The sequence below is a fragment of the Ursus maritimus genome, unplaced genomic scaffold (genome assembly GCF_017311325.1).
Source record: "Ursus maritimus isolate PB19 unplaced genomic scaffold, ASM1731132v1 scaffold_11, whole genome shotgun sequence".
Taxonomy (NCBI): domain Eukaryota; kingdom Metazoa; phylum Chordata; class Mammalia; order Carnivora; family Ursidae; genus Ursus; species Ursus maritimus.
The window spans coordinates 50,537,105-50,557,732 of NW_024423453.1; the positions used below are offsets into that span (position 1 = coordinate 50,537,105).

The following is a 20,628-nucleotide window of genomic DNA, read 5'->3' on the forward strand; positions in this document are numbered from 1 at the left end:
GGGGGGGGGGGAACTCAACGTTTACGTTTTCTTGCTACTCCCAAGTATGTGGGGGGCGGGAGGATGGGGCGGGGGAGGTCGGCAAAACTTGGGAAAGTGTTGCCTCTATACTGGTGTGCCACCTCTTGCCGGTCTAGACTGCTTAGGCTCAGTCTCTTCTTTCTTGTGTCCTATAGCCGCACTCCAGTGACGTACTAGCTCCCCAAATCCCGCCTCCAAGCCCCCCGCATTCCCTCCACGACGCTCAAACTATTCTGTTGTTTTTATTAAAAATTGACTAGACGCAAAAGAGTGTTTACATAACATAGTGAAGTATAAAGATTAGTTGTGTAAGGAACTCTCGTTTATCCATTATCCAGTTTAAGAAATAAAACTTTTGAAAGATCTGTGTTTCCTTCCTTGGACCTATAACTTTCAGGAGCCCCTGCTCAGGTAAACAGTATTTGAATTTTGTGTTTATAATTCCCTTGCTTTTCTTTATAGTTGCCACTTACATTGTATTCCAAAACGTTTGTTTCTTACTGCTTTTTAAAAGAATTTTATGATGTCTATTAGAATAATTATTAATAGGACAATGTTTTATAAATATTCACTTTGAACCAGTTTTTAATAAAAACAACGTAAAAAGTTTATAATCTGGTAAAAAGTTGTGATACTCGGGCCACAAGGTCTTTTGTCCTCTGTGTTCTTTTTTCTTTTTCTTTTTGTTGTATGCCTGTCATTTTTGTCTTTCACATCTATATGGTCTTTCTGCTTTAGATCATACACGTTTGTATGTGTATAGATTTAGTCTTTTCGCTTATCACCGCACTTGTGCTATTTCCAAACCTTTATAAGATAATTTTCATAGCCTTTCCATTTCAGAGTGGAACATTGAAACGTTAGATATGATTGGGGGTTGGTTGGTGTTTGAATGTAGTTGTCCTTGACTATCAGAATATCACTTTATCAGGCTGTATGGTAGGAAGATATTGCCTTGTCATAACAATCAAAGAAGTAGCATAAAAATCTGTTTTCACTGGCACATTTGCTGCCCTTTTCAGTTTTCTGGTCCATCACCTGTGGCTGTGCTGTGCCCTTTCTTGAGCTTAAGCTCAACTTGGCACTGGAGGTTTTCCAGTTTTTTGTATCAGTTACTCTGAACTTCTTTCAGTACAGTTTAGAATGTGGGTTACGGAGTTACAGAGGACTGAGTTTGACAACTGTCTTTGCTAAGTTTTGATCTTGGTGAAATTAACCCCTGTAAGTCTCATAGAATTGTTGTGAAAATTAAATGTAAGCCACTCAGCCCAATGTCTGGCACCCGGTAAATGTAGTTTAGTTGTTGTAATTAACTTTAGTAATAGTAGTAAATGGTAACAGTAGAGCTTAGAGCTTGTAGTTGTCCATTTTTGTTACTTTCTTCATTTATTTTTTCCTTATTTCGAACCTCTCCCGGAGCTCTACAAATTCATACCTTTTTCTTATATCCAAACTTAATTCAACTAACATGAACAGTCTTTTCAAACTAATTCATCCCACCCAACACTTCTTTATTCTGCATTGTGAAACCTTTTTAGTGTACTAAAAGTTTTTAGTTTGGTGTGTACTATAACATAAGACACTATTCCTTTTTATAGACACCTATTATAAAGTTTAAGCATGCTTATTTTTCTCCCTAGTTAGATTGTAAGACATTTAAAAGTGTGCCATCATCCTTCCTCGATTTATCTTTACATATTACTGTGTGCATTAACTGTTACTACCTACATATTCCTTAATGACAAGAATTTTGTGCTATTGGACTCACCTATAAATGTAGGCTGTTAAAACAAATCAACTTACTAAATCTTGGTGGTTGTTTTTTTCCCAGCTGCATTGAGATATAATTAACTTAGAATACTATAAAAGTTTAAGATGTACAGTGTTATAATTTGATATACATATATATTGTGAAATGACTACCACAATAAGCTTAGTTAATAGGTCACATCACATAGATACCAATTTTAAGATTTACTCTTCTAGTACCTTTCAAGTGTACAATATGGTATTGTTAGCTATAGTAACCATGCTGTTTGTATGATCTCAAGAACTTTACTCATTTTTTAACTGGAAGTTTGTACCCATTGACCACCTTGAAACATTTCTCAACCCCAGCCCCTGGCAACCACCAGTCTACTTCCTGTTTCTATAATTTTTTTTTTTAAGATTCCACATATATGTAAGATCATGCAGTATTTGTCTTTTTCTGTGTGACTTACCTCTCAGCATAATGCTTTCAGGTTTCATCCATATTGTTGCAAATGGTGGGATTTCCTTTTTTATGGCTGATTGATATTCCATTGTATATATATGACACATTTTCTTTATTCGTTTGTCGAAAGACACTTCAGGTTGTTTCCATGTCCTGGCTATGATAAATAAGTCTTCAGTGAACAGGGGTGCAGATACCTCTTCAAAATAGTGAGTTTGTTTCCAGAAGTGGGATTGCTGGGTCATATGGTAGTTCTTTTTTTAATTTCTTGAGGAACCTCTCTGCTGTTTTCCATAGTGGCTGTATCAATTTTCATTCCCACCAACAGTGCACAAGTGTTCTTTTTCTCCACATCCTTTCTACCACTTATTACCTGTCTTTTTGATAACAACCAAGAGCTTGTTAGATTTTTGTATGAAAGATAAAATTGAAGTCTGCATTAGAGAATTATTAAGATATTCTTAAGGAGAGCAGTGTATATGAGCTATTTTGTTAGATAATTCACGCTTTTATTTATTTTTTTATAAAGATTTTATTTATTTATTTGAGAGAGACAGCGAGAGAGGGAACACAAGCAGGGGGAGTGGGAGAGGGAGAAGCAGGCTCCCAGCGGAGGAGCCTGATGTGGGGCTCAATCCCAGAACACCGGGATCACGCCCTGAGCCCAAGGCAGATGCTTAATGACTGAGCCACCCAGGCGCCCCAAATTCACGCTTTTAAAGGCCATTTTTAATATTTTTAATTCACAGTAGTTTAATGTACAGTGGGCGTTCAGCAAATGTTTACTTGGGGCATTTTTTTTTTTTTTTTTTACTTCTTTCAGAGTATTGTTTTCAGTCTGATGGGACATATTTTAAAATCTTTAAGGAGCCGCTGTTGAGAAGATAAAACACAAGTGTAAATGACTTTGTAAATGTTAAATGACTCGTCAGTGCAGCATAATATTAGGCGCTACGTGGCAAATGCTACCAAAAGAGAAAGTTTCTAAGGTCCAAAAAGGTTATTCTTGGATAGCTTCAAGGAGGAGGTAAAGTTGAATTTGAAATGGTCGTTGAGAATTGGGCGGGGTTTAGATAGGAGTTTGTGCAGAACCCTTAAGTTCCTACTGGAAGCCCTAGCTAATGATTGGTCATTGGTGTCGTATTTATCTGTAAAGCAAGGAAAATGCACTGGATTTCTTCATGGTAGATTCACTGCCAAAAAAAAGAAAAAAGCAGCTTCTCTTAATTAATCCATCTCGTTTTCGTCATGTTATTAGTGTTGAGTGACTTAGTATATCATATTTTGAAATTATTTTGGCATTTAAAATATTACACTATAGGTTTTCTCAATTAAAGGGATGGCTTTAGTTTTATAATTTTTTTTTTAAGTATTTGTGTACCTTTATGTACCCTAAGTGTGTTTGGTGGAATGATTTTTTTTCTAGATTTCTAGTTACACTGGGTATTCTAAATGGCCTTTTTCTCTCTAGTTGACCCTGGATTCTATGATGACCGTGATGGTCTTTTAAGAAAAGTTCCTTTTTGTTATTTATGATGTTAGCAGGAATATTTGAAGCATACTGCCCCCGAAATATCTCTTTTTGTTTCTGTGTTATTTGAATAAACTATTTATGTGTTTGCTTCTGTTACTCAATTACAAATCCAAAGAATAGTTTAGAATGAATTTTCTGAAGTAATTGCTAAAGATTGTAGGAAGGAGATACTTTTAAAACTAACTTCTGACTGGAATATTTTTGTGGTGCCAGAAACTTTTCAAAGTAAGCATAGTTATTCAAAGCAGTGCCTTAGTTATGTTTATGAAAAGAAATGCTATTTTTGTTGTATCTTCAAAGTTAAAACATAACTATTAATCTTCTATAGCACATACACCCGAAACTCTTTCTCCCATCCCCAGTTTTGTTTTATGTTTGCATTCTGTACTATTCCATGAATCATCAGATGCTCTACAAATAAATTTGGAGAAACCCTGGCTGATAGAAATTAACTGCTTTTCAGTTAAGAGATATTTAGCTTGAATAGACTGTTTAATACATTAACATTTAATTGATAGGGTTTTACTGTAGTTTTCCCTGTTGAAGCATTTCTTTTTTATTTTAATATGTTGAAAATACAAACATGTTTTAAAATTTAGCAAGTTATATTGTGCATTTTTCTGTGCCTTATTATATATTCATATCCTGCCTTGAGGCAACCTTTTCATAAAAAAATATAAGGAATAACTACAGCTGAGTCAGAATATAAGTTCAGTTTCTTTGCTTTTTCTTTGTACTAAGTCTTGGAGGTTCTTTACCTGAGACTTCTAAAGCTATGAGGACATTTTCATACTCCAAGGATATCAAACTATTTCTTGTTCTAAAGAAAGTTTTTATTAAGTCTTTAAAGGAAATTTTTTATAGACTTGGACATATTGCTGAATATACAGAGGTGTATGTATGTAATACAGAGGTGTTACACCTCTGTAACTTCAGCTGTTAAGTTTTAGCAGCCTCAGAAAGCATCTGATTTTCTTGGGGTTCTTTGACCTTTTTTTTGTTTCTTAAGCATTTTATTTGTTACGGTATGTGGAATAAAGATATCTTTCCAAAGAGTACAACTTTGCTTTATTATTTTTTTTTTATTTTTGTCTTTGTTAGTTCTCTCTTTCTGTGTAACAACCTGTCCCAAAGCTTAGTGGCTTAAAACAACAGCATTAATTATCTCACAGTTTCTGTGAGTCAGAAATGAGGCGTGGCTTACCTCGACCTGGATCCTCTGCTTTAAGATTTCTCACAAGGTTGCAATCGAGGTATAATCTGAGGCTGTGGTTTCATCTCAAGGCACAGATGGGAAGCATGCACTTTCTAGCTCACTCGCATGGTTCTTTGTAGGATTTAGCTCCTAACAGACGACTGGACTCAGGGCCTCAGTTCTTCACTGCTGTAGGCTGGAGGCCTATCTCATTTGTTTGTTAGGTAGGCCTCTCCATGGGACAGCTTACTACATGACTGTTGGGTTCTATCAGAGCGAGCCTAGTGAGAGAGCAAAAGAGAGTAGGCAAGATGGAAGCCAGAGTCCTTACAAAACCTAATCTCAGAATTGGTAGTTCCTCCATTTGCCAAATGTTATTCATTAAAAGTCAGTCACTAGGTCCACACTCTAGGGGAGGAGATTACACTTAGACATGAATATCCAGAGGTGGAATTCATTGTGAGACATCTTAGAGGCAGCCTACCATGGGTTCTGAAATGTTTTCATTGATTCATGTTTGCTAGGTAAGCTTCATGTACAAAAAATCCTTATCATGCTTTTCTTTCTTGTACCCCCCCCACCCCACATGTGCAGAGAATAACACAAAAGAATGCACATACAGACATATCTTAGAGATATTGTGGGTTTAGTTCCAGACTTCCCCAGTAAAGCGAATATTAAAATAAAGCAAGTCAAATGACTGTTTTGTTTGCCAGTATTTTGAAAAGTTATATTTACACTATAATGTAGACCATTAAGTGTGCAATAGCATATGTCTAAAAAACATATGTAAATATGTTAATTTAAAGTGTAAATTTAAGGGGCGCCTGGGTGGCTCAGTGATTAAGCTTCTGCCTTCGGCTCAGGGCATGATCCCAGGCTCCTGGGATCGAGCCCCACATCGGGCTCCATGCTCTGCTGGGAGCCTGCTTCTTCCTCTCCCACTTGCCCTGCTTGTGTTCCCTCTCTCGCTGGCTGTCTCTCTCTCTCTGTCAAATAAATAAATGAAATCTTTAAAAAAAATAAAGTGTAAATTTAAAATGTAAATGTAGATATCTTAATTTAAAAAATAGTTTATTGCTAAAAATCTGAGTTTTCAGCAAGTTGTGTACTCTTTGCTGGTGGAGGCTTTTGCCTCAATCATGCTGCTGACTGATGAGGATAGAAGTTGCTGAAGGTTGTGGTGGCTGTGACAGTTTCTTAAAATGAGACGATAATGAGGTTTCCCACATCAGTTGACTCTTCCTTTCACAAACGAGTTCTCTGTACATGCAGTGCTGTTTGATATCATTTTACCCACGGTAGAACTTCTTTCAGAGTTGGAGTCAGTCATCCCAAGCTGTGCCATTGCTTTATCAACTATGTTGATGTCATATTATGAATCCTTTGCTATCATTTGAACAGTCTTTACAGCATCTTCATCAACAGTAGATTCCATCTCAAGAAACCACTTTCTTTGTTCATGTGTAAGAAGCAGCTCCTTATCCATTCAAGTTTTATCATGAGATTGTAGCAAAATTCAGTCATATTTTGAGGCTCTACTTCCGGTTTTATTCTCTTCCTATGTCTACCACATCTGCAGTTCCTTGCTCCTTCCTAGTGAAGTCTTGAAACCCTTGAAGTCATTTATGAAGGTTGGAATGAACTTCTTCCAAACTCCCATTCATATTGTATTTTGGGCTCTTCCCATGAATCATGAATGTTGTTCATGGCATCTAGAATGGTGAATCCTTTTCTGAAGGCTTTCAAGAATTTATTTTGCCCACATTCATTAGAAGAATCGCTCTATATGGCAGTTATAGCCTTATAAAATGTATTTCTTTAATAAAACTTGAATGTCAAAATCTCCTTGATCCATGAGCTACAAAATGGATGTTGTGTTAACAGGCATGAAAACATTAGTCTCATTGTTTATCTCCGTCAGAGCTCTTCGGTGACCAGGTGCATTGTCAATGAACAGTCATATTTTAAAGTGAATCTTTTTTTTCCTTAACAGTAGGTCTCAACATTGGGCTTAAGATATTCAGTAAACCATGTTATAAACAGATGTTCTATCAACCAGACTTTGTGGTTCCATTTATAGAGCACAAAAGAGTAGATCTCCCATAATTCTTAACGGCCTTAGGATTTTGAGAATGGTAACTGAACACTGGTTTCAGCTTAAAGTTACCAGCTGCATTAGCCCCTAACAAGAGAGTCAGTAAGTCTTTTGAGGTTTTGAAGCCAGGCATTGACTTCTTTCTAGCTGTGAAAGTCCTAGATGGCATCTTCCAGCAGGAGGGTGTCTTGGCGTACATTGAAAATCTTGGTTAGTGTAGTCACCTTCATTAATTATCTTAGCTAGATTTTTCTGGATAACTTGCTGCAACTTCTGCATCCTTTTGGTGCTTTACTTTGCACTTTTATGTTGTGTAGACTGCCTTTTTCCTTAAACCTCATGAACCAACCTCTGCTAGCTTCACATTTCTTCTGCAGCTTCCTCACCTCTCTTGGCCTTCATAGAATTGAAGAGAGGTGGGCCTTTCTCTGGATTAGGCTTTGGCTAAGGGGTATGTTGTGGTTGGTTTAATCTATCCAGACCACTCAAAACTTTCTCTTTATCAGCATTAGGATGTTTTGCTTTCTTAAAATTCTTGTGTTCACTGGAATAGCACTTAAAATTTTCTTCAAGAACTTTTCCTTTACCTTCACAGCTTGGCTAACTGGCACAAGGAGAGGCCTAGTTTTTGGCCTGTCCCAGCTTTGGACATGCCATCCTCAACAGGCTTAATCGTTTCTAGGTTTTGATTTAAAGTGGGAGATGTACGACTCTTCCTTTCACTTGAACACTTAGAAGCCAGTGTAAGGTTAGTAATTGGTGTAATTTATATACTGTTTTGTCGCAGGAAATAGAGCTGAGGAGGGGGAGATAGATGGGAGAGTGGCTGGTCAGTGAGAATAGTAGGGACACGCACAGCATTTATTGATGAAGTTTGCTTATATAGGCACAGTTCATGGTGCCCCCAAACAATTACAAGAGTAACATTAAATATCACTGATCACAGACTGCCATAACAAATATAGTAATAATAATAAAGTTTGAAATATTGCAAGAATTACAGCAAATGTTGATGGAAAAGTGGTGCCGATAGACTTGCTCAATGCAGGGTTGCCACAAACCTTGTTTGTAAACAAAACAGGACCCCCACAATATCTGCGACGCACAGTAAAACAAAGCATGCCTGTACTGTTGTATGATGGTTTCACATTATTCTTCTGTACCTGTAACCACCTTCCAGTGCCATTCTGGGTTTCAGGGTGGCAGTTATCTTGGCCAGGTGTATCAAGAAGTGAGCAGTAAATATTTGTTGAAGGAATGAATACATGTGTGAATGAGGAATTGGTGGTCATTTTAATTAATTCTGCCCAAAGTTTTACACAGGAAGTGACTTTGAGTTGTATTTTATGAAAGACAAGGAAGGAAAAAGTTTTGCAGGCAGAGGTAACAAATGCAGTCTCTAGAAGTTAGGAAACAGCATGGTGTGTTCTGGAAATGAGGGAGAAGTTTGCTAAGAATGGGATGAAGGATGTTTTGAAGAATGAGAAATAATGCTGGAGAAGTAGGTTGGGGGTAGATTGTTTTCCACATTAAGGACTTGGGACCTAACTGTGAGCTCGTTAGCAGGGGAGAAGGACTTTACTAGATAAATGTAGAAAAATAAGCTCTGCGACTTCCATGAAAAAAGAAATAGTGAGAATCTAAAGGCCATCCTAATCATGAAAACTCGTGATGCTGGATGAGGGCAATGACAGTAGTTCTGAAGAGAAGATTCTGAGAGCCTTTTTGAGGATTAGGTAAAGACCGCCAGCTGTCCCCAAATAGACTCTTTTTCTTCTGTAATGTATTTTTTTCTGAGAATAACAATTATATTTACTACTCTCCCTTACATTACCTGCTGATTGAATTTTGATCAATGGGATGTAAACAGAAGACTCCAGCTTCTGAGATCTTACTCTTAAAGGAAAGGGGTATGCCTTTTGATTTTCTTTTCTACTTCTCACTGGCTGGAGTTTAGACTTGTATTAAGTCATCTTGAACTATATAGATATATATTGGAGGTTATAGCCTCAGGACAGTGGATGGAAGGAGCCTGGATCTCTAAGAACTTTGTGAAGCGGAGCCTCCAGCTCCTACTTTTTACATGAGAGAACTGAATTTTATCAGGTTACACCATTATTATTTTGGATTTCTCTTATAGGAAGCCAAACCTAATTCCAAAATAAAAACAGGTATGATAAAATACAGAATTATGTAGGAATAAAGAACTAACTGAAATGTCTAGTTCAGTGGACTGAATGAATTGTGACCTGTTAACTGGCGTAAGGTTTGAATGGGAAAGTAATTTCTTTTTTGGATGTGCTACTTTTGAGATGGCTTGTATTATTTCCTCTATTCCTATTTTTTTTTGAACCCAACTTTGATTTTGCTTGATTCAGTGCCCCATCTATTCGATGTGCAACTTCTACAGTCAAGCTCCCAGGAGCATCCTATGTTTACTTCTACCTCCCCAACTTTTTTAACTGTAACACAAATTTTTTAACTTTGTCTTCTCACTACCTGCATTCTCTTACCTACTTTGAAGATGGAATAGTTGAAGAGCTGGGTTTATTGACCCCTTCTATGCCTTTCTTTATTTTCTTATATCACTGAAGGGTAGTCTCGAATATATCATTTCTATTATGACAATGGAAACAAATGCTGTTCCAGTCATTTAACAGGTCTGGCTTATGTCCTGATTTAGAGTAGTGTTTCTGGCTTGTGGTATTTCTTATATTACTGTTTTTTAAATTTATTTCTAAAGAAAGTTTTTTTAAACAGAAATCACTTACATATCTGATTATGTATGCCATGTATTTTCCTGCATTTTAGCCTAAAGCTCTAAAGGGAAAAACTGTAGGACGGGAAAAAAAAGTCATCCATCCATATAGTAGAAAAGCAGCTCAAATTACAAGAGAGGCCCACAAACAAGAAAAAAAGGAAAAGTAAGTATCTTTTTATCATTTGTATTATGCATTGGTGTAAAGCCCATTAATACATTTATCGTTCATCAATATTCCCTTCTCTCTTTAATAAATGTTAAGTATGTTCTATGCACTGAAGGTAAAACAGTGAACAAGGATTCAGCTCTTCTAGAGCTTACCTGAAGCAGAAGCATACACTTAAATAGGTTGTGATGAATGCAGTGAAGAAAAAGGAAAAAGAATTACAGAATAGAGAGTGATAGAGTGGTTTTATTTTACATAGAATAGTCATGTGTAGCTTATCTGAAGAAGTTCATATTGGAGCAGAGAGCTAAAATATGTGAGGGAAGGAGCTACGTAGATATATACTGGACATACAGGTTAAAGTACTTATTAGTCTATTAGATATATCAAAGGAGATACAAAATGGGTAGTTGGATATGTTGGGTCTGGTGTCCAGAGGATCGATTAGGGATGCAACACAAATTTGGGAGTCATCAGCTTCTAGATGGGACTGTAAGTCATGAGACTATATAAGATCATCTAATGAGTAAATGTAGCTAGAAAAGAGAAGGGAACCAGGGATTGATCCCAGAGGCCTCCATCATTTAGAAGTTGGAAAAAGGATCCAACAAGTGAGACTGAGAAAGAGGAAAAAAGAAGATTGTGTCTCAAAGAGAAGGTGGTGATCAAGCTATGTCATTTGCTCTTGATTAATATGAGAACTGAGAATTGATATAGTAATTTGATTTAATAATGTGGAAATCATTTAGTAGAGATCACTATATATTTTTTGTTATTTTCTTTGTTGTTGCTCTGAAAATTACAACTAAATCTTAATCTTGTTTCAGATTAATGTCAAGTTAATTTAAATAGTATACAAAAAATTTGTTCCATTGTGGCTCCATTCTCCCTCCTTTGTACTATCATTGCTGGAAATTACATCTTTACACATTATAATCCCATAAACACAGTTTTACAATGATTGTTTTTATGCAGTTGTCTTATGAGAATACACACAAAAATAACGTTTATACTGTTTTTAAATTTGGTTATGTAATTATCTTTTTTTACTGGTGCCCCTTATTTCTTCATGTGGATTCAAATGCTATTTACTGCCCTTTCATTTCAGCCTGTAGGACTCTGTTTAGTATTTCTTATAAGGCAGGTCTGAAAGTGAGAGAGTCTCTTAAGTTTTGTTTATCTGAGAATGTCTTAATTTCTCCTTCATTTTTTTTTTTTTTAAGATTTTATTTATTTATTTGACAGAGAGAGAGACAGCCAGTGAGAGAGGGAACACAAGCAGGGGGAGTGGGAGAGGAAGAAGCAGGCTCCCAGCGGAGGAGCCCAATGCGGGGCTTGATCCCACAATGCTGGGATCACACCCTGAGCCGAAGGCAGACGCTTAACAACTGAGCCACCCAGGCGCCCCTTCTCCTTCATTTTTGAGGGAAACTTTACAATATAGAATTCTTGGTTCAGTCTGTCTATTCATGAATAATACTTGGTTGAGTCTGTCTTTCAACACTTTAAATATGTCATCCCTCAGCCTTCTGGCCTGCATGGCTTCTAATGAGAATTCAGCTGTTTATCTAATTGAACGCAATGAGTCACTTTTCTCTTGATACCTTAAAGTTGCTCTTTGTCTTTGAATAGTTTGACTGGTATGTCTAGTAGATGTGCATCTCTGAGTTTATCCTACATGGATTTCATCCAGCATGGAGTTTGTTAAGCTTCTTGTGTGTGTAGTTCAATGTTTTTCATCAAATTGAGACGTTTTTAGCCATTATTTTTCCAAATATCTATCTTTTCTGTCCTTTCCTCTCCTTCTGTGACTCCCATTATACCTATGCTGGTGTTCTTAGTAGTGCCCCACAGGTGTCTGAGACTCTTCATTTTTCTTTCTTTCCTTTCCACTTTTTGTTGCTCAGACTGGATCATTTCAACAAACTCGCGCTTACGTTGTAGATTCTTTTTTCTGCCAGCAAAAAACTGCTGTTGAATCTCTTTAGTAAATTTTTCATTTTTATTATTATTTCTTTCAACTCTAGAATTTCTAGTTGGCTCATCATTGTAATTTCTGTCTTTATTGATATTATTTGGTGAAACACTCTTCTCATAGTTTCCTTGGATTTTTTAGATACAGTTTTCTTTAGTTCTTTGTGTATGTTTATTATGGGTGAATTCCAGTCCTTGCCGAGTAGGTCCAACTGTCTGGGCTTCCTTAGGGAGTTGGTATTGGATGCTATTTTTAATCCCCGAATATGAGCCATACTTGCCTTTTTCATTGTGTGTCTCACCATTTTTGGTTGAAAACTGGACATTTTCAATAAAACAGTGTGACAACTCTGTTAAATAGACACCTCCAGCCCCTGTACCCAGTTAGGTTTGCTCTCGTTGTTTGCTTTGTGACTTTCCTAGACGGTGTGACCATTGATGTTTCTGCTCAGTTGGTAGTCAGCTAATGTTTCAACAGAGTTCTTTAAAAGTCTTTAGCTAATGATTCTCTCAGCCTTTGCTGAGGGGCTCTGTGAATCTATTCGGCATGCCTTCGACACACTAGGATGCAGTTTACTTAGACTTCATTTCTTGTTTGCATAGAGCCTCAAGGTTATCCAGAGGTGAGAGATTAGGACCTGCTCAGGGCTTTCCTTAGCATGAACATAGTGAATATACAAATGGCATCCCAGATTCCCAGGAATGTGTTGGGACTAGCTTTCAAGTCCTCTGTGGACCTTCTATTCACCAGTTTTCCTTTAAAATTTTTTGGTCCACCTTTTGTTAGCCCCCAACTGGTAATATCACTGAGACAGCTGCTCTGTTAGATAATTGCTGCTAATTATTTTCAAGAAACAACTTGGGGATAGAACTGTTGCGATAGAGAGATCTCTGAGTCAGATCATATAAACACAAAGTAACTTCAAGCTTCTTAGCATGCTGCCTGTCAGGTCAAATGGTAGCAATTCTCTGGGGATGGAGGTTTTGGGGAACTCCAAATTTGATCTCTCTAGCGGCCGTTAGGAAGATGGCTTTTACAACTACCATGAGTTGCTAGTCCATTGGTTTTCAGCACTGTTGCAGAGCTGACAGGAGGATGATGGATCAGGCACATTACAGCATCACAGGTTTGTTGTTCTTATTGAGATTGGGCTTTTTTTCTTGAGAATCTCCTTGGATTATTGCAAGCCTTTGTTTAATTTTCATACTTCCGATAAAGTTGATTTTGACAAGTTTTGTTAGTATTGTCTTTGTTTTTATGGATTTCGTAGGTCCTTATGCCATTTTGGAAGTTGGTTTGTATTCTTGATGTGAAGAACTTGTAGCAAAATTTTCTTCGTAGGAATACAAAATGTGTATATAATGCCTCTTCTTTTCCGCTTCTTGTCCCTTAGTCTCCCCTCTCTGGTCTGCAGCCCACACTGTAATTTGCCAATTCTCCCCTCCATCTTCGGCCTGTGAGAGTCCCCAGGAGCTGCTGTAGAGACAAATAAAATGAAGTTATAAAGACAAAAATCATCATTTTAGCTATTTTAAAATAGCCTTACCATTTTAATAAATGGAAGTTACATTTCCATACTAGCTGGTAGAAACCAGCCTGTTCATTGTTATATATTAATTCCTTACCCAAGACCTAAAGGCATATTTAGTAAAGATTAGCTGTTCCACAATGATTTGGCTAGGAGTTTTCTGGAAGAGAATAGACGAGTGCTATGATAGTATAGTCAAACTTTCTTTCTTTTTTTTTTCCATAAAGGTTATTAGGATGATAATACTGCTTTAAAACAGTAATTTTCAAACTTTAAGTAATTTATGTATCACTTTCATGAATTTTGCTATGTCTTGACATGGTTATTCTATAATTTTGCAGTTTTTATTACTGTCTTTACTAGTATTTCACAAACTTTGGTGTACACGAGATACACCTGTAGGGCATATGAAAATGGTTTGTTCCTTCCCCTAGAATTTTCCATCAGAACGTCTGGGGCAGTGTCAAAATTTTGCATTTCTAACAAGTTTCAGGTAATGTTGGTGCTGTTGCCACTGGTTCAGGGACCACACTATGACAAACACTGACCTATTAGGTGTTATTTACCTAATATTTTTTAAGCATCTATTTCCCTTACATATCTTTTTTTTTTTAAGGAGACATTTGATCTGTAAATACTGTTGCCTTCCCTGTATGGTCTGAGCTTGAGGCATGCTTGCTTTATCCTTGGTGAAAAGATTTGGCAAAGGTTGGAAGACTTGTAAAGTAAACATTAAACTAAGTTTTCTTCTTAATCTAATTAGAGGGGGTCAAAAGAAAATGGGGGGGGGAAAGTAGCTTGTTTAAAGATAATTTAATTCTGTGTCTATGAGATACTCAAAAATCAGCTCATCTAGTAGTAGTGGATTACATGGCAATATCTTAGGAAATACCGCTTTAGAATTTGGCTAAATTCTTTGGTTCACCGTAAGGACTTGTGCCAGTGAACCTAGAATCTTTGTATGTTTTCAGGTATCTTCAGGATTTTACGCACTGTTTTACAGAATCAACATTACAAAAGAATTATGGAAGGATAAAACTGAATAACATGGTAATTCCTGTGTAACTTATTTTAAGGAGGTCCCATTATTGGCCAAGGCTCCATTTTTATAGTACGGAGTTGAAAGTTATTACTTAATTTTTTCTACTTGGACAGTGTTCTGAACAGATTTTTCTCATTTATTTTAAAGAAGTCGTCGTTGTAACCATTATGGCTCCAGAAGCAAACAAGTATGCAGTTTTAGTAGTGTCTTATGTATTTTATGAAATAGGCTTACGTCTGTCATAGATGTCAGTTTTTTGAGTAGCAGCATCTTTGACCATGAGTCATATTTAATTTAAATGGCACAAACACAAATAGCATCTTAAAATGCTGCTGATCTTCCTCCACTAGAGTAGTACTTCCAGCAAGACAGAAATGCTGAGTTGCATATTTTGGAGGGATGGTTGATGACAAGATACTCAGACTTTTGGAACAGCTGTGTGCAAGGTGATAGAAAAGGTACCAGCGGTACTTAACTTGAACTTCAGGTGCCTTTGGCTTAATAATGAATAGCAGTTATCAAATACTGCTCTGATTACCTACTGCTGCATAAGAAATTCTGTGGCATCATAGCAGTTTGAAACAAAGTTTTTTGGTCAAGAATTCCAGCACCACTTAACTGAATGGTTCTGGCTCAGAGTCTCTCACAAAGCTACAGTTAAAATGTTGACTGGGCCTGCATTCATCTCAGAGCTTGACAGGGAGAGATTTTGCTTCCGAGCTTACTCACGTGGCTGTTGGCAGAGCTCAAGTCATGGCTGCCTGTGGCTGGAAGCATCAATTCCTTGCCACATGAGCCTCTCCATAGGCTACTCATGACATGGTAGCTTGGTTCCGACAGAGCAAAGGCTCCGAGATAGAACAAGAGAGGGTGGCCAGGACAGAAAGTCTTTGAAACTTAATTTCAGAATGACATCCATCGCTATTGTGCTATTTTACTTGTTAGAAGTCTCCAGATCTAGCCAGCCACACTCAAGGATCACAAGGTCATGACGATCAAGACACAAGAATCAGTGGGGACCATTTTAGATACTATCACCTTTTGTGAACTCTCTGCCTACCAAAGATACGTGGTTTCTTAAGGAACAAAGGTAGCCAGTTTCTGTGCTTTCACATAGAACTGAGGATTCTTTGTACCACTTCCTAAGGTTCCTTATTAGGGAGAGACGCAAGTAGTGGGGAGATAGGGAGCGGATATCTGTTATGTTGTAGTGTCTTTGACTAGTGGTCAGGAATACAAAACCAGACCTGCTAGGTTAATCAAGTTGACTCTTATTGATAGACTGATTACTTAAAGATACTGCAGAAGTGAATAGCAACAGAATAAGAGATTAAACATGTTTTTCTTCAGTATTTGAATGCTCTGATTTAGGACTACATGGACTATTGCTTCTGTTCATATTAAAAGAAACTAGTATGTTTTGAAGACAAGTACATTTCAAGGGATGCACTTTTTACAGAGAGCAAATGGCTATTTTTTTTTAAGATTTATTTATTTGAGAGAGAGAGAGAGAGCACGTGCGCGCAAGCAGGAGGAGGAGCAGAGCGAGAAGTATAGGGGAGGCAAGCTCCTTGCTAAACACAGAGCCCTTCGAGGGGCTCTATCCCATGACTCTGATATCATGACCTGAGCCAAAATCAAGAGTCTGACGCTCAATCATCTGAGCCACCCAGACGCCCCAGCAAATGGCCATTGTGTGTTAGTTTAGCTTTATTTTATGTTTTCTCAGCATAGCAATATTTTGTTGGTATGTACTGTCATACTTACAGTATGTCCTGCAGGATATACAACAAGGAACTCGAGATACCAAAAGAAAATGACTTAGTATGGAAAATTAACAGAAAGAAACTAAGCATAATGGGTAAAAATCTAGGAAATAACTACTTTAGAGAATTCATCTCGTTTCTCTACTTTTCTGTGTCCCAACTGATAACCATTCTCATTTGGGCCCCATTGAATTCATTCAAAATAATTGCAACCTGACTTCTAACTAGATTCTTTTCTTTAAGCTTAATTGAAAGGAATGTTTTTCTACCTTGTTATGAGTATTCTCTATTTTTTAAAATCAACTTTGAGGAATAAATAGCATTCAGTAAAATAGCTGTATTTTCAGTGTACAGATTTGGGGTTTTGACAATATGTTGGTCTACTCACCACAGTTAGTGTGTAGTACCATCTTTATCCTTGCAGAGGATTCCCTTGTGCATGCATCTTCTCAGTCATTCCTTACCCTCCACCCCTAGCCTCAGGCAACCCCTGATTTGCTCTTCATTTGATAGATGAGATTTGTCTTTCCTAATGTTTCATATAAATGAAATGATTATATATAATTTTTTGTTCCAGCTTCTTTCACTTAGCGTTATGGTTATGAAATTTGCCCATGTTATAACTTATATTAGTTGTCTTTCTTATTACTGAGTAGTGTTCCATCGTATGGATATGCACTTTGTTCATTCATTTACCTGTGGTGTTCCTTTGGATTATTTTACACTACTGGGCTATTATTGGGGTCTGCCAAGGAAGAGTCCAGCCCCCTGTTTTTATTAAAAAGTTTTATTGGGAAGCAGATAGCTATGCCCATTCTTTTTGTATTGTTTGTGGCTGCTTTCAGGCTACAATGGTTGAAATGAGTAGTTGTGACAGAGACTGACCACGTTACTCCCTGGCCATTTAAGAAAAAAATTGCCAGCCTCTGCTATTATGAATAAATCTGTCATGAACATTCATGTACAATATTTGTTCGGACATTTGTTTTCATTTTTCTTTCAGTTCCTAGAACTGGAATTTTTGGGTCATATGGTGATTTTATGTTAAAGTATATAAGAAAATTGAGTTTATATGAAATTAAGTTTATAAGAATTGCTGGTCATATGATAGGTGTCACGTTTAAGTATGTAAGAAATTGCTTTATCCAAAGTGATAGCATCATTTTATATTTTTACTACCAGTGTATAAGAGTTATATTCTTTCCATATCATCTCAAATTTGCTGTATTATCAATTTTTGAAAAAGTTTTTAGCCATTCTGTTAGTTGTGTAATAGTATCTTAGTTCAATTTTATTTTTACATCTTGATAACTAATGATGTTTAAGTATCTTTTTATGTGCTTATTGGTCATTTTTGTGTCTTTGATATGATGAGAAATCTGTTAAAATCTTTTGCCCTTTTTGGTATTAAGTTGTCTCTTAAGTAGTAAGAAGTGTCTGTATATTCTGAATGCAAGTCCTCTATTAGTTATTTGTACTGTGAAGATCTTCCCCCATTCTGTGCCTGAAATTTTTTATTAAAAAAGGCTTCATTTTATTTCTCCAGTTTTCTGGTTGTTTAAAGTGAGAGGGTAAATCTGGTCTGCTTTGTTAGTCAGGGACAGTAGATTTTTTGTTCATTGCCGTATCTCTAGTGAGTAGCATAAAGTGTGGCAAAAACTAGCTGTCCGAAGGTGTCTTCTGAATTAATATTTAGAAGGGAATAGGTTCTGTTATCATAATCATATAATCATAATCCTATGATTCAATAATAGGAATCGTATATTACCTAGACTCTTCTGAGAATAAATGAGTTCTTTTTCTTTGTTATAATTCTTTTCAAATTATGAAAAGTAAACATTCTGTTTTATTCTTGTTGACGTTTAAAAGGTGACACTAAGGCATTTTGATCTTGGTGGCCGACTCCATCTTCTAGAAGGTATCATTACTCTTTTGTGCACAAGTATCACCCATCTGAACATTCATAATCCAATCAGACTTTTTTTGTGTTTTCAAAACTGATTTGTTCTATTGGTGTCCTTTAGTCATTAGTCACTGAAGAGCTGAAGAAAAGTTTCTAGTAACATTTTGTTCCAGGAATTTAAAAGAAAAGCATGGTGTTCAGTGTTTCTGCACTAACAAAATTAATTTCATATGTATAAAAGAATGATTCTTGAATTAAGGTTCTGTGGGCAGTTTTTTTTGTTTGTTTTTGACAGATTTTTAAAATTCGTTTTTGTAATTTTCTAACACGTCAATGCACCTTTTCTTCCAAGATTGAAGAATGAAAAGGCATTGCGTCTCAACCTTATTGGTAAGTAGATTTACTCATTTGACACTCGGGCTAAACTATAGTGAAGTTCTGCTCTGTGCCTATTTTTCTTTTGATTCTTCTAGGTCATTTTCTTTACTAGAATTAATTAAAACAAAGTAAAAGCAGTCATTAACTCTTAGAAAGTGTTAATAATATCTAGCTCAGTTTTTTAGAAACTAGTTTATACTTTACCTACCTACATCTATCTGTCTGTCTGTCTATCTCTGAAGTTTAATTCTAGCTCCCTAACCATTAGAATTAGGAAGGATTATGGCCTAAGTATTTTGGAACAGCAGTTTATATTTAGTGATGTGGATACATGGCATCCTCAGTCTGTATCTCAATGTCACGATCTTTTTGGGGGGGCAGATTTATTGTTAGTAAATTTTTACTTATAAGCCTGACTTCAAAATAGTGACTCTTAGGGGCGCCTGGGTGGCTCAGTCAGTTAAGTGTCTGCCTTCGGCGTAGGTCCTTGGACCAAGCTCCATGTCAAGCTCTCTGCTCGGGAAGTCTGCTTTTCCCTCTCCCTTGATGCAGTCTCTCTCGCCCTCTCTCAAATAAATAAATAAAATCTTAAAAAAAAAAAAGTGATTCTTAGGCTTCGTTTTTGTTTTTGTTTTGTTTTTGTTGTTGTTCGTTTGTTTTTTGTTTTGTTTTAATCTTAGGCTTTACTTGAACACTGATCTCTGATGCTTTCTTACATAATAGAATAGTATTTCTAAGTAGGTTATCCATATCTGAGTTAGGGCCATTTCTTGATCTGTAATATGGAGAAATCTAACTGAAAGTGACCCTGATGGTCAGATTTACTCTTTGCACAGTATCTGGCAGATCTTGCATGGTTAATATATTTACTGATGTGAGGCCCTGGACAGGCCACTTAGCCCTTCTCATGTGTGAATAGGGATAATAATGTAGTAATCCTCATAGGATTGTAAGACTCTTAACATACAGTCTGCTGCTTATTAAATGTTCAGCAATGGGGCACCTGGGTGGCACAGCGGTTAAGCGTCTGCCTTCGGCTCAGGGCATGATCCCGGCGTTATGGGATCGAGCCCCACATCAGGCTCTTTCGTTATGAGCCTGCTTCTTTCTCTCCCACTCCCCCTGCTTGTGTTCCCTCTCTCACTGGCTGTCTCTATCTCTGTTGAATAAATAAATAAAATCTTTTAAAAAAATAAATAAATAAATAAATGTTCAGCAATGACCATCTTCACCATTAATCTAATCAAGTTTTCATTTTATTATTTTAGACAAGTGTTCTATCTTTTGCTTTTTAAATACTTAGAACTTCATGTTCTTTTAACGTATTCTTTCTTTCTTTTTTTTTTATTTATGCATTCTTATCGGATAAGAAATATATATTGAGGGGCACCTGGGTGGCTCAGTCGTTAAGCGTCTGCCTTCGGCTCAGCCCCACATCAGGCTCCTCCGCTGGGAGCCTGCTTCTTCTTCTCCCACTCCCCCTTCTTGTGTTCCCTTTCTCACTGGCTGTCTCTCTCTCTGTCAAATAAATAAATAAAATCTTTAAAAAAAAAAAAGAAATATATAGTGAAAGGCATCTCTCCCACCCGTTTCTTCCCCAAATTAAAATGTGACAGCTTGATTTCTGACAGACTGGTTTAATTAGCTTGGAGCCCACGCAAGCCTTTATATTTAACATTGAGATAAATTTTGATACTATTTTAAACACATTGATGTTGAAAATTATAATGAATACTCATTGCTTAAGTGATGATTTATGATGTTAACCTCTCTTTGTATTTGTCGTTATAGGTGAAAAACTGCAGTGGTTTCAAAGTCATCTGGATCCCCAAAAAGTAGTATATTCAAAGAAAGATGCTTGTGAATTAATTGAAAGGTAAACACTGGGCTTGTTATAAGCAAAGGGTCAGAAAAGGGAATTCTCCAACCTGGTTCTTCAAGAAACAGAGTTCTGTTCTGCATTTATAGAGGAGTAAACAGGCTTTGTTATCAAAAAGGCTTTAGATTCACACCCTGGTTTAGCCACTCTAGTAGGTTTGTAATGTT

The 20,628-nt window shown here is 36.7% G+C and overlaps 1 protein-coding gene across 1 annotated transcript in view; it reads left to right on the top strand.

Annotated features, from left to right (window-relative positions):
• The window catches only part of TMA16 (translation machinery associated 16 homolog), a 28,431-nt gene that overhangs the window by 458 nt on the left and 7,345 nt on the right, over positions 1-20,628 (top strand). The window contains exons 2-4 of the mRNA XM_008685596.2: positions 9,875-9,987; positions 18,557-18,594; positions 20,374-20,458. Of these exons, the coding sequence (XP_008683818.1) occupies positions 9,875-9,987; positions 18,557-18,594; positions 20,374-20,458 (236 nt within the window). The remainder of the gene's footprint in view (positions 1-9,874; positions 9,988-18,556; positions 18,595-20,373; positions 20,459-20,628) is intronic.